The sequence below is a fragment of the Gymnogyps californianus genome, chromosome 18 (genome assembly GCF_018139145.2).
Source record: "Gymnogyps californianus isolate 813 chromosome 18, ASM1813914v2, whole genome shotgun sequence".
In the NCBI taxonomy this organism is placed as follows: Eukaryota; Metazoa; Chordata; class Aves; order Accipitriformes; family Cathartidae; genus Gymnogyps; species Gymnogyps californianus.
Genome location: NC_059488.1, coordinates 7663891 through 7678508, shown reverse-complemented (window position 1 = coordinate 7678508; position 14618 = coordinate 7663891). Strand labels below are relative to the sequence as shown.

At 53.0% G+C, this 14618-nt stretch overlaps 1 protein-coding gene across 1 annotated transcript in view; it reads right to left on the bottom strand.

Moving 5' to 3' along the window:
• Window positions 1-1361: 1361 nt before the first annotated feature.
• NTNG2 (netrin G2) overlaps window positions 1362-14618 on the bottom strand; it is a 48185-nt gene continuing 34928 nt past the window's right edge. Inside the window, exons 5-7 of the mRNA XM_050908003.1 lie at window positions 2513-2680; window positions 1935-2069; window positions 1362-1585 (exon numbers count right to left, since the gene is read on the bottom strand). Coding sequence (XP_050763960.1) covers window positions 1362-1585; window positions 1935-2069; window positions 2513-2680 — 527 coding nt within the window. The remainder of the gene's footprint in view (window positions 1586-1934; window positions 2070-2512; window positions 2681-14618) is intronic.

The window sequence follows — 14618 nt, the reverse complement described above, 5'->3', positions numbered from 1 at the left end:
ACTGAAGTTCCAGACTGGGGCTGCTTAAAAATACTCAAAATAAACAGCTTTTTCTGCAAAGGTGCATCATGGCACCAGCTCGGGGGGGGGCTGCAATGGGGCTGGACAGCTGAGGTCCCCCTGGAGAAGCATCCTTGGACTAGCCAGTGTTCTCCTGCCGCAGGCTCATTTGGAAATGGCCTTTCCACACAAGACCGGTGCTCAATATATCACTCAGGCTTTGTTCATTGTCTACAGTTAGTAGTCTAACCTAGGTTCAGCAAAGTAATTAGGAGAAATAATTAACAGCTCTCAGTGATGAGGCAACCTCTCTCTCCCTCCCCTCTCCCTCACCATGTGGTGCACCTTGGTAGTGACTCAGAAAACACAAGAGGACATTATGAATCAAAAAATAAGTCTTTACCTGTAATTAACTGTGCACACAAAAAGGAAAACGTGGTGATCGAGCAGCCATTAATAGTTGCTTTACTGGAGGAGGATACACCAGAATCAAACGCTCATGGCAAAATGTCCCTTTAAGTTGTGGTTCTTTTGTAACATTTAATCCAAACAAAAATAACTCTCTACCAAAAAAAGTATTTGAACCGTACACTATACGGACATGTGTGGATAAGACACTGCACTCCTCACGTACCATACGCCTAACGGCCCCTGCGTTCTCCGTCAGTGCAAGAAAACAAAACCCAGCAATGAAAATACAAAATGAATGCAGCAACTAGAGTTGTAGGCAACAGTATGTGCGTGGCCCGGCCAGGCCGATGGTGGGACGTGGGACTATGCAGCAAGGATGGACCAGAGTCCCCCCTTCCCTCCCTCCCCTTCCCCTGCCTGTTGTGTTATGGGGCTCTGGAGTTGTCATGACAGGCTCTTTCAAAACAGGACACTAAGAAGAGGAAAAATAAAAAGAACACCCCAGCCTATACCAAAGTAAATAAAGTAATAATAAAAAAAATATCCCTTGGATTGCGGCACTATTTCACCAGGGCCCCAGTGGCCCCGGCCCCAGGTCGCCCCGTGCGGAGCAGGGAAGGAGAGTCACTGTGCGGAGGGAAGGACGGGCCCCGTGTCCCCCCTGGGCTGCGGGACCACGGCCCCGGCACAGGCTGGTGCAGTCCCTGCGCCGCTGCTCAGCAGCCGGCTCCGCGCTGCGGCCACCCCGGCTGCCGCCGGGACGGGTTCGTGGGCAGGAGTCAGCCCCTGATTTTCTGCATACCTCTCTGCTTGGAAAGTGGACCAAAAGACGTTGTGCAAGTCCTAGCGTGAAGGAAGGCGGAGGAGACGGTGGGGAGAGCCACCCGTTACCTTAGTCTCCCCAGGTCCCTTGGGTGACGTGCCTGGGCTGGGCTCCCTCCTCTGCGGCTTCAGAGGTCCACCCAGCCGCGCAGCTGGAGGGCGAGCACCCCGAGGAGGACGGTGCCGAGGCTGCCGCAGGCGCTGGGGGCACCGTCGCAGTCCTTTTTGTCGGCTTCGCACCTGGATTGCTGGCACAGGACCCCCTTGAAGCCCACGGGGCAGACGCAGCGCTGGTTCTGGTAGCAGGTGCCGCCGTTCTGGCAGAGCAGGAGCTCGTCATCGCAGACGTTGGCTACGAGGTGGGAGGGAAGGAAGGACGTGTGTGTTAATCTGGGGTATGTTAAACCCCTTGACTGCAGCAGAAACTAGAAGCTTTTGGCTTTCTTCTCTAGCTCCTAGGGGTTAAATTATCCAACCCTCATAGTGCTAGAGCAGTCCTAAGGCCAGAGGAACATAGTGGGGGCTGCAAACTCCGGGGGCAAAGCTATCAAGTCATTTTGGATTTGGGAGGAATGGCTGGAGTCTGTTCACCCTACACCCTGAGCATCACAGGGCACCCGAGCAGGCAGTGCTGAAGATCCCCCTCTTGTTGCATCCCCCCATCTCACACCTCCCTCCGTCACTCTGGCCCAGGTACTTACGGAAGCAGCCCTGCCTCCAGTAGTAGTTGGGCAGGCAGTCGTCGCACTTGGGCCCCGTGGCGCCTTCTTTGCATTCACAGTAGCCGGTCTCGTTGCAGCGGTCGTGCATGGAGCCGATCTGGTTGCAGTTACATTCTGGCCAAAGACAGGGCTGTTAGTGCCTGTCCTGCCTGGAGGCTTTGTGCCCGCTAATGGTGTTGGGGACTTTGGAAAAGCCTGGCTACGTGCTACGGGAGGGACCTTAGAGACCAAGGGGCTGGGAGGGCATGGTTGCATGAGAGGCCCCAACAGTACAAACAGCGATGGGTGCAAAGACCACCCCCCTTTGGAGCTGAGCACCTCCTGGTAGAGCAATGCATCCGAATCAAGTTGGAAAGATATTATTTGGGCTTTGTTTTCAAGGAAGAGATGCCTTGGCAGGCTGCAGAGACAGTAATGGCTGCTGTCCTTGGGGAGCATGCAGGTGGGCATGCCACCCTCCAGAGAGGGGCTGAACTGAAGCCCACCCCATAGAGCGAGGTCCCGCACAAGCCATCCCACGTCCCAGCGCCGCTGCCGGAGGCCACCAGAGCGCTCACCTATGCATACATTCTCGTCATCCAGCTCCGCCGAGCTGTTGCGGTAGAAGCCGAGGCGGCAGTGCTGGCAGTGCTGGCCCCTCGTGTTGTGCTTGCAGCTCACGCAGGTCACCACGTTCAGGAAGTCGATGTAGCTGCAGCGGTTGGAGTGGCCGTAGCACTCGCAGTCTGCGGAGAGGAGGAGAGAGCTGGGGAGCTGGGCCGGGAGCATCCTCCCTCGTGCCTGGCAGAGGCGAGGAGCCACGAGGCTTTGGACGAGGCTCCTGCTCCAGTGAAATGCAATGGCCACTGCTGACACAGGGCTGGGGTGGACTGGGCAGGATGAGTGCGGACAGCGGCTGCCGTTCTTTACTGCCTCGGGTGGATCGGGCTGGAAGCCATTGCTCAGAGAGCAGAGTGGGGTCAGGGGGTTCTGTCCCCTCGGGGTGAGGACAGGCAGGAGCCAGCCCCCGGCTGTCCCAGGACACAATTTCTTTAAGGTAATGCGTAATCATGGGAGAAGGCAGTGGGCTGTGGAGGGGAGTCAGGTGTTAAAGAGCTGCCATCTTAATGAGCAGAGCCCAGCTTGGTGCCTGGGTTTGGCTCTGGTGGGGCTGCAGGACCTGCAAGGGAGCTGTGCTGGGGTGCAGAGCTCCAGGACAGGCTCTGCCGAAGGCTGCGCTCTGCCTCGCTGCGGCAAGAAGGGGACTGGCCCACGGGACGGGGCTGGCAGAGGGTGCAGCAGCGCTTGCTGCCTCCAGCGATGGGAAGGCCCTGGACAAGGCTGTAGCGGAGCTGAAGCTGCTGCGTGTCCAGGTAAAACCTCGCTGCCTCTCTGGCTTTTTCCTCTCTGTGTCCCTTCTCAGCATCCCCCTTGCTGTTGTACCTCCCAAATCCATGCTGGTTGCGAAATATGGTGACTCTCGGGTTAAATGCTTAAAATGAGTGTATGCGAGGAAGCGTGGTTTGCGTGGGGTCCTTCAAAAGATGGTGGACAAGTGCACGAAGGTTTGAACCAGGGCTGCATGGCACAGCACAGGGATGCCTGCAAAGGCTGCTGGCAGGGTGGGAGGTGCCACCATCGCTTGGCCGAGCACTGCTCCTGTCCCCAGAGCTGAGCTCTCTCAGCCGTGGGCACGTGTTAGAAAACAACCAGCTAAGTTTAATTTGTAGCCAGAGGAATTTGATTACTTGCTCCTTGTGTTTGCTTTTTATTACCATGACGGGATGGTGACTGCTTTGCAGTGTTAGATTCAGGATGGTGGATCTGTCTGGAAGTTTAAAAGTATAACGCAGGAGGAGAGGAGGTACCCTAGTTGCCTTGTGGCCCAGCTGTCCTGGTCAGGAGGTGTCCCAGCCAGCATGGGCAGGGGATAACATGAGCAGAAACAGCGTCAGCTAGGTCTGAGCTTCCCCAGCCTTCAGAGAGGAGGAGGGAGGCTCAGAGCTGGGGTTTTGTTCCAAGCTCCAGCATTAAACATTTAAGGATGGCAGAGGGATGGGAGGGAAGGGTGTGGGTTGGCATGCACATGCGACTGGAGGAAGAGACTTGTCTCAATGAAATGATGACCAGGGAAGATGGAGCAGGGCAGAGGTTTCCCCATGGTTCACAGCTGCCTGAGGAGGAGCTGAGAGTCTGCTGTAATCCTGACCCTCTGTGAAACAACTTCTGCCTGTTTGACCAATACCCAAAGAATTTCAGCTCAAATACTTCTGGCTGCTGCAATTCCAAAGCATTGTTTCACCCTAGGGATGCACTCCTACCTACAGCTAACTACGACTGGGATAGGCAAACCCTCCCCATCTTCTCCATGTCGGAGGCTGCTGGACCGCATCACCTGGGTGAAGACTAGGAGCCCTGGAGCACCGCGCTCCCTCCTCTTACCTTTATATGTTTCAATAGGAGCCACTGGGCCAGAGTCTGGTTTGAGCCGGATGAGTTTTGAGCTCTTTGAGGATGCTTGAGAAAAATGAGAGACACGCTTTTTCTTGCCACTTAGCACCGCTCCGCGTCCTACTCTACCGCAAGCAGCTCTGCTATGAGAACAATGCCGAGCCGAGCCAAGAACACCGCTCTGGCAGCGCTGGCATCTATTTCTGCACCAGACAGCTGGTAGCTGCTAAATTTCTCCTCTTCTTCTCCCCTCCTCAAAGTCTGATGCATGAAAAACTCAATGCACCGCACTATTGCAATGCACAGAGCCGAGGGTGAGGCAGAGGAGCTACTCAGACATCCCCCTGTTACGCACGTTCGGTGGCACGAATTGGGTTATTCGGGATAAGGATCTGCGAATCTAAACAGCTTAAAAAAAATCTACTGGCCATGGCCTCAGTTTGATGGAGGTCACGCCAACTGGCACCCAAAAAGCTGCTAGGAGTACAGCTAGGAGGACAAACGCTACGGAGGTGGTATCTGGCAGGGCTTGCTACAGGGTCCAGCAGAGCACGCGCCGCTCCAGCCTGGCTCGTCCCCCGCCAGCACGTACCTGGCTTCTTCCCGAGCCTCTTGCCTGCAGAGTGTGCTGTGCGCCCTGCTTTGCTCTTCGGAGCCGCTACGCGAGATGATAAAACACATCTGAGTGCTGTGGTGGGGAGAGGGCTGCCAGGGCCAGCCCAGCACGGTTGGGCTGGGATAATTCCTCAGGGTAAGGGGCTGCCCCGGCCGGGACGGTGCTTCCTCGGGGCTGTGCTGCCAGCCAGAGCCCCGTCCCACACAGAACGACCAGGGCGCTGGGGGTAAAGGCCGCCACTTCCGAATCAAGCTGATGGGGTTTGGTGCTTGGGGGGCTTTGGTAACCCCAGTAAGGAGCAAGGTTGAGCAGCGCTGAGATCCCCCAGGGTGTTTAGGAACGGGTCCCACCGGTGTTCGTGGTGTGCCACCCCTTGCACAGCATTGCGGTGCTCAGGGGTGGGCATTGCCGGCTACATCCACCAGTGTCGGTCACGTCCCCACTGTGACAGTGATGGCAGGAGGTGGCCATGCTCCCCACCCCCAGGGCTCAGCCGTGGTCAGAGCGGGCCCACTCCTGCCTCTGACACCATCTGTGAGGCTGCTGTGGTGTTGGGGCTTCCTCAGGTCTCCATGGCTTCCCCTGGTCCCATGGTGGGCTGGCATGGTATCCAGACCCTCCTCCACCAACACGGCCTCTCCAACCTCCATGGCTGTGACAAGTCACCATGGTGCCCAGGCCCTGCTCTGCCACCATGGCCTCCTCTATCCCCTGGCATGATGGCTGAGCAGGGAACAGGGTGGCCTCTCCTAATGGGCACTCAGCAGCGGCCTGGCACAGTCCAGGGGGAATGGGGCCTGTTGTCCCTGCCATGAGGGAAGTGGGGCAGCCCAGAGGGGAAGGAGCAGCTCAGTGGGTTCCTGGGGTGCTCCAAAGCCCCACATCTCTGCACTGGCTGCTGCAGCTGGCCCTGGGGGCCATATCCCTGCGTAGAAGCCCCCACAGTTGTGCCTATCCCTCATGAGAAGGGGGCCATGGCCGTGAGGAGGCTCCATGGGGTGTTGGGAGCAGGGTGATCCACTAACGAGGCTTGGCCCTGTTGGGCCAGAGCAGCTGATCAGGCCAATTAATCTCACCCAATTAATCTTGGTCGCGGGAAGGTGCGTGCCCCTCGCCCTGTGGCAAGAAACCCCTTCCCAAAGCAGCTTAGGTGCCCATGGGCTCTCTTGGGGCCCAGGAAGACCCCTGCCACCATCCCACCCCCAAACACGTCTCCAAAAAGATCTCCATGGGGCTGGGTGAGCAGAAGTGAGCTGAGGTGGACCCTCTGAGTAAGAGAGCAGATCGTATGATGGTGGGTCATGCCAAGGATGGGTGGGTTGTCCTGGCCTACGGGCACTGGGGGAGAAACCTGTCCTGTCCTGTCCTTGGGGACAGGCATGGCCTTACCTCGAATGTTCTCGGGAGGGTCGGGTGGCTTCGGCTTGGGTCCAAGTGCTGCTGTGTTTGGTGGGCGCTGAACAGCTTACGGTGGCATCGGTTAGAGAGAACATCAGATTTAATACAGATCCCCCTCTTGATTGCTTAAAAAGTTGGCAAAGGGATACTGGAAGCTCTAGGCAGGTATCTAGGGTGGGTTGGTGGAGCCATATCTGGTTGAGGATGTGTTGAAGCAGGAATGAGAGACAAAGTCTCCTGGAAATTAGAGTCTTTAAATGTGAAGAGAGGCAGAAAAAGTGCTCCTAGGGGAGGGCATAGGAGCTGCTGGATGGGCGAGTGTTGGCATGTGGTCATTACATTGCCCAAGCACGGAGAGAAGCTGAATCTGCAGACCACTATCAAGACTCAGAAGCCCCCCTTGTTCAGCACAGACTGTCAGCATCACCTGGCATTGATGCCCACGGTGTAGGCCTATCTCTTGTTACCATATCGAATACCATGTTGTCTCTCTGTGAGGCCAGAGACAGCCCCAAGAGCACAATTCCAAAAAGCCTCAATTTCAGCACTTTCTGCTTCCCAGCTGAATATTTCCAAACACTGGGTTGTGTCCCGGGCCCAGCTTCAGCAGTCATGTCCTGCACTGGAAGGGATGCTAATGTCTACGGCTGGAATGAGCTACAGCTATCTCAGCTGGGAAACAAGAGGTGAGCACGAACGGGCAACCGCCGAAGCGCGTGTGCTCTTGGGAACCCCGAGGAGAAGAAACTTCAGCCTCAACAGCCAGCATGAAGCCTCCCAAGGTTCCCACCAGGAGCAGCTTACCTTAGGCAGCCAAGCAGGAGACCTGAAGCAAGGAAATACATAAGAAGGCATCTATGCTACAAATGACACAGGCCTATCTATTTACAAAGTTATTCTGCTCTACAAACAGACTCCGGTCTCGGGAGATGACAGGATTTCCATGATCCTCTCTGTTCACCCCAGCAGCAAGCTGTGAACAATCTCTTCTACCACTTACCATCCTCATCTTTCATGTATACGACTAAACCCTGAGGCTCAATCCAGCCTCACCAGATTCCCAGCTGCGTGTCGGGCACAGACAAACCCTGAGCTTTTTCCCAGGCGGGAGGAAGAGAGAGATGCATGGAAAACAGAGATGCAGAACTAGAAACTAAAGCGTTCGCCGAGCGTCGGGAGCTGGTACTCGCTGGCAGGACCCAGCTCAGCCACGCGTCTCCTACCTTCTGCTCCCGGGCCAGCCTTGCCCACTTGCAGGGGGGCAGCCGCCGCCGAGCCGGTGTAGTCTTGCAGTGATCAAAGGGGAAAGCTGTGTTACGGGGTGTGCTGGGGGAGCTGGCAACCAGCGAGGAGCTCTGCAGCGCTCTGATGGAGGGCCAGAGCTTTGGAGGACAAAACAGACCCAACCCTGTGCCGCGCAGGTTTTCACACCTGCTCGATACAAACGCCGCTGCTGGTATCGGGCAGTGGTGCATCCTCCGGCACTGGAGGGGCCGGGCAGCCCTTGCGATGCAAAGGGCAGGATGGCAGCGGTGTGCTGAGCTGCCCGTTCTCAGCCGAGCTGAATGCACGGTGTTTTGTTTGTCTGTTTGCATAAGGACCCCAGCGACTGATCTGCACCCCCCTCTGCTTTGAAATAAGGGACCTGAGAATTAGCACAGGTGTCTTAGGATGGAGACATGAAGTCCTGGTTTCTAATCCAAACTTCTAGGCCCTCCTTCAGGCTCTGCTCGTCCCTCAGAAATACCAGTTAAAGAATTTGCAAGCCACTGCAGAGAAATTAAATCAGTAAGAAATTTATAGATCACTTGTTTGATTTCCCTGCAAACCCTCACCCCCACTGGCTCCATACCCCTCCCCATCTCCTCAATATTGGTAACAATCTTCAGGTTTGCTAGAAAACAAACCAAGGAATAAAATTTTAAAAGCCATATTAATAATTTCAAGCTCCAGTTGGGTAACATAAGGAGGAGGAGGGAAAAAAAAAAAAAATCTCTTGATCCTTGCCAAGTTTCAAAGGACAAACCCAAGTAGGAGAGAAATGTGATTTCCCAGCCTCGTCAAGGGGATGATAAACAATGCAGAATAAAAAAGAAAAAAAAAATTATTTTTTTTAATGACAAGCTCTAAGAGAAGGTGATAGACATTGTCCTTTTCAGCTGGAAAGTGGAAACCAATTGATATTAATATGGTGTTAAAGAGAATATGAAAAAAGCCCTGTGCAAATTGGCAAGGGTTTAATTAGAGTCACAATAAAAAACAGCCCTGGAGGCATTTTGCTTTTTAGTCATTCACATACACCTCCACTCAATCGCATTTACAGAGTCAGGAAAATTATTAATGCTCATTATCCTGAGAACCTTTCCCTTGTAGCTCTGGGACATTAACGGACAGTTTTACATTTTGGGATGGGGAGAGACACGTTTCACCCCCAGACCCAGTTCATACAAAGGGGAAACACTGGGCGGCTCTTATCTCGGGGGCTTGTATCAGCCCTGGTGAAAGTGGCTGGCCTTGGTGGATGTCTAGGGAAGGAGAATAAATTGAACCAAGAAGTCACGCTTCATAGCAAAAACCATTGGGGCAAACAGCGCTGGTGTAGTGGGTAAGGACCCCGAAAAAGTCCTTCTCAAAACATAAACACAGGGTCCTCTTTCTGCAGGACCTACACAAAGCCAGGCTTTTGGTGCTCTCTTTCTGTTGGAGCTCTTAACCATCAAGCAGGGCACAGGTTGTTGGGTTTTTTTTTTCCCCAGAGGTGAACTGGCACTGCTGAAACTGCTACAAACCAGAGGGGGAAAAATGGAAGCAGGAAAAAAAAAAACCCCAAAACCCACCTTTTTTTTTTTTTTTTTTTTTTTGCTTATTTTGAACATGGGAAAAATATAACAAATGGCAAGGAAGAATTTGACAGGCTTCAAGGAAGATTTCAAAATAACAGAACTGCAGGAGGCAAATGAGAATAGCACTTAATTCATCCTCCTTAGGGTAACTCTGCGATTTCCCTTCCTTCTACCCATTTTGGCAGCCTCCGCTGCCTTCAGACCACAGACAGTGCCCATAAACTCATTCTTCTCCCCCCTCTCACCGCAGGCGACCGAGCACAAAAGCGTCCTACGAACATGACCACAGCTCCACCTTGACCACGGAAAACACCACGAGCAGCCAAAGGAAGCAGATGTCTAGCAGATCCGTGCAACCCAGAGACAACCCAAATCTAATCTATTCCTCTAGCCTACGTGCTACGTTGCTTTCTGCCTTGCTGCTACCCACTAGTGTGCGGAGGCATGAAGGAGAAGGGAAAAACACATCGGTCTGGCTTTAAATACCTGTTTTTTTCTGTGTTTCTCTCACGGGCACAGAGGCAGTGAACTCAGAGGCTGGTCTGATGATGCTTGCTTATGGTGGGAAGCAGAAATTCAGAGGGCAGAAGACAGTGTGTAAATTAGAGGGTGAAACAGCGCAGGGATGGGGCAGGGCTCTAACAGGACTGTTTTTTAAATGTCGGGCTGGCTGAGCTGGCTTTAAAGCAAGGAGGGATTTGTTTAATGCTTCTAAAATTCAGAAGGGAGGTAACAACAGAGTATCTCACTTTGGGACTCTGACCCAGCTTGGGGTTATTGCGTCTCCTGCAAACGGGCAGCTTACCAGGAGCTCGAAGGGTCATCTCTCTAACAAGGTGTTTCCCTTGAGGTCCAGGCGAGTTAGAGTCACAGCCCCTTGGGGATGTCACGGTATTTAAAGAAGTACTTTACATTTTGCAGGACCGCAGGGGGAGGAACGTCTCTGGTCAAAAGCAGATCAGAATTAGGCTGTGCCTTGATTCCCTGTTGCTGGTCAAAGGCACACAATGGACCTTTGGCATCAAACCCAGCATGCTGCCCAGGTAAGAGAGCAGGTCCCTGAGCTGCCGGGTGGCCCTGACTACCTTCTCATTTGGAGCAGCCCCTCCAGGGACCGTCTCCATCCCCAGGCACACCATTCTGGGGTGGGACCTGGCTCTGCAGAAACGTGGATGGGGTCTGGATGGGGGCGAGGAGCTCCGAGCTCAGGCCTGACCATATCAAGCCAGAGATGTGGCGGCTGGACTGCGATTTATTTATTTATTTTGTCCCTTGCCATCAGTTAATGAAAGCACTATGAAAACATCTTCTCTGCCAAGGAAGCAGGTTTTGGAGAAGGAATAAACCCCGAGGTGCATGACGTCTTCCAGGTCCCTCAGAGCAGTTTGGCAGGAGAGACTACCCCCACCCCCCCCCGGCCCCACACAGATGCCATCCTGCCCGCCCCAGATGTATGACACAAGCGAGGCAGAACACTGCAAATCATACACAAGTTAGACACTGAACACGCCACCCACACATACACAGCACTTGCAAAAAAATAGACCTAAAATGTTGCTATGGGTGAGCATGGATAAAAATCAAATGACCCCAAGAGTGTGGTGCAGATGTAGACGTGCTCCCCTGTCACTGCTGGGGCCACGGCGATGGTGTGAGCTCTGGGCAGGGCTGGTGGATGAACCTCCTCCTGCACATGTACAACATGGACCTGGGTGGGGAGCCCTTCTTAACAGATCAGAGACTTGCACTCTTTTGCCCAGGGTCAGTCCAGCTGCATGGAAGTTGGAGTTAAACCCTCAGCTTCCTGATTAACTACTCAAGCAGGGTACTTCCATGAATATATCTATATTTGCATAAACATGCAATCAAGTTTCCTCATCCCTTTGACTGGCTTCTGGCAGCTCCCCCAGACAGACTGTTACTAACATACTGTGGGTGTAAAACGTCCTCCTGGGAAATATCAGGCCCAGAAAGCATGGCAAGGAGAGGAATGCGTGTCTAATTCCCCCATGAGAAGCTTAAAAAAAATGTCCTGCTGTTAAGTTTTATCTGCTCATTTCCAACAGAAAAGTGGAAACGCTGTCTCCTTGTTCACGGGGGGAGGGAAGGAGGAACCCCTGGAAAAAGGACAAAAGTTTTTCTCCACGGGGTGATTTTAGAAATTAGGAAAGGGTGTTTCTGGCATGTGTGTGAGCTCCAGCCCTGCACGCTCCCTTGCTGCTTGTACAGCGGCCGCCTAGGGAATGTTAGAGTGCGGCTCTGCCCTAGGAAAACTGCCCTTGAAGATGCAGCCAGCCTGCATTACATCCTTGAGTCTGGCCATGGGGACTTGATGCAGGATTGGAACAGCCAGCAAGGACAGAGCCAGCAAGGACAAAGCCAGCTTCTCCCTTGACCTGACGGCCCGTCCCTGGCATGGCTTAGCAAAGGCTGCGGGCTGCTCTGAGTCTGCCGGCGAGCGGCAGGAGGTGGCCGCTCGTGTGCCAAGGCAGCAGCCCTCCACAGGGAAGGTTCCCCGTCCAAGTGAGCGGCTGGTGGGGCAGAGCAGCACCCAGCCTTCCCTGTCACGCTCTGGGAGCAGCACCCTGCAAGTACAGTGGGGGCAACTGTCCTGCCTGCTCTGGTATCGCATGTGCAGGTCGGGGATAGAGCAGGACGGGGTACAATTCCAGTCTCCTTCCAGCCAGGCACGACTGGGTACGCGGTTTAATTTTACGGTGGGACAGTAAAGCCTTCATTGCTTTCCTGCCCTGCCTTGCGACGGGAGCTGTAAGAGAGCATCTCTTGCAGCTGTGCCAGCCCTGTGCAGGACAACGTTGCCAAGTGGCTCTAGGAGGGATGGATTTTGAAAACCTTTTCTTTTTAAAAAAACAAAATTGAGAGAAAAAAGGGAAAAGCGTTGCTTCCCCCACATCCAGTCCTGTCTTCACTTCTTGCTGCCCTGATGATAACAGAGCGACAGCAGAGTGAGATCAGCCTGTGAGGGGGGATGTCAATCCATGGCGTGGTTGTCTCTTGGCTTTGAGGTGGACTCGTTGTGGCTGCTTCCCTGCTTATAGGGACCATAATGCTTGCTCCTAGCCCGTGTTACACATGTCAAAGTGCCCTTGGACTGAATAGAGAGAACAGCAAACCAGGACTGCCCAGAGGCTGGGGGACGTGAACCGAGTCAGGGTGATTTTTATCCATGTCCCTTTATCATCCTACAGAGCAGATAACGAGGGCCACCAACATGGCAGCCCCATGCGTTCCCCACAACCACCAGAGGAGCTGGGATGGGAAGGAGCCGAAAAGAGGAGCCCGGCGGTGGAGTCCTGGTCCTCCGAGCGAGGCAGGGAGCATGGCACCCACCTGGCTGGGTGGTGGTGGCAGGTAGGGGGGTGGTGGTGGTGGTGGTGGTTGTGGTGGTGGTGGTTGTGGTGGTGGTGGTCGTTTTTGCAGTGGTGGTCGTTTTTGCGGTGGTGGTTTTTGCGGTGGTAACCCGCTGCGGTCGCTCATAAACTAGCAAGCAAAGAGAAGAGGTGGGAGGCACTTACTGGGGGGGAATGGAGGGTTTCCTTGCCAGCCCGCACACCCGTAAGGCTGACGCTGCTTGGGCTGAACTGGTGATCGATTTCTCAGCATGGTTACAACTGGGGCACCGAGAGGATTAAGGCAATGGTGGCTCAATGACACTGGATGCAGCGAGCGCGTGTGTGCGTGCAGGGGCCGGAGGCTGTGGCTGTATCAGCTTACTCTGTTGGTGCAGATATTGGCTTAAATACTTACAGCTCTATCATAAACTAATTGCCAATTAAGCTGAAAAGGGGAAACAAAAGCACGCCTGGGCAGAGATGGGGGGAAGAGCGGGCGGGAGGTACAGAGGAGCCCCCAGCCCGCCCTGCCGGGAGGTGGGCTTCCACTGCTTGACGTCTACATGCCAGCTGACAGAGCCTTGCCTACCTGCCTCCATAAATAGCACCAGTCCCTTCTGCCACCCCACAGGCAGTAAACTACCTGGCACCATCAAAGCCAACCTGGACCATTGGCTTGTATTAATTTCCACTGGCACCCTTCGTTCAGCAAGGCAAATTAATTGATGGCTTAACGTCAGCAAGCCCCCGCGGAGCCGTGCAGGAGCGATCCCGGGTGCGGTGCCCACCCCACCGCCCTCGCCACAACAGCCCGAACTAAAATAACACTCGGAACACAAATTCCTACTTAACTTACACCTCCTGCCCTCCTGTCCTTGTTTGTCCCACTGCTTCATGCAGATTATCATGCTTAATTTCATAATAGCCCTGAGCTAGTTTAAATACTTAATTTAGGTCACTTCTAGTCTCCTATGTAGGCTAAATAATCTCTCCTTAACTGGCCTTGGACACAAATCCCTCCTGTCCACCTCCTGCGCATCGCTCCCAGCAACCCCCCAGCTTCTCCCTAGCAGAAAAATGTGGTGGGAAACATTTTCCAGTGAAACAAAGGTAGCACTGAGGATGCCAAGCTCTGTTAAGGGGGAAAAAAAGAATTATCAAAATGGTTTTGACCAGAAAAGCAAAGAATATTTCGGACTGTTAAAACATTTAATTTTTTTTAATCCTAAATTACTTAAGGAAGCCTTTCAATTTTTATTTGAAATTTTTAACCATTTAAATTTAACTGCTTAGAATCTAAATATGGTTCATTTACCCAGAAAAACTACCCTCCACTTTTCAATTAGGTGCATTTTTCTTAATTGCATTTGCATTTCTCTGAAACTGTTTCTCCTCCAATTCTTTCCACTTGCCTGCAAACCAAAGAATTCATTATGCATTCAGCTCTCCGATTTGTTTCTTCTGGAGGGTAATTCTGAGCCACAAAATTCAAACCCAGGCTTCTGCTTACCCAAACCTCAAGGCTCTTTGATATCAAACTACCTCCAGCTTTGTTAAATAAGGGGTCCTATCATACCATCAATCTTTCAACAGAAATCCCCGCTGAGCTCTACCGTCTTTGCTGCCGACACTTCATAGACATATGTTTATATACATACACATGTACATACAGATGTACACACACTCTGTATATGTTTTTTTTATCGATAGCCCAAGGTGACCCAGACTGGATGCTATGCCAAATAATTCAAACCCAGCTCCTTCTCAGAGCAGAAGTCTGCAGTACTGAGGGGGAAAGTTCACAGCGAGCACTGGTGGTTTTGAAGAGTCTTTTTTTATTTCCTTTCTGGCTGCCATACTAACGAACCTCATGGGGGGAAACCATGCCAGAGGAAGAGGCAAAATGAGGCTACTAAAGTCAAAGGAAGAAAATATAAGACTCTTTGACAGGACGGAAAATGAGGCACAATTAGGGAAGACTTATTGCCTAGAAAATGATAATGGACAGAAAATAACCATTTTT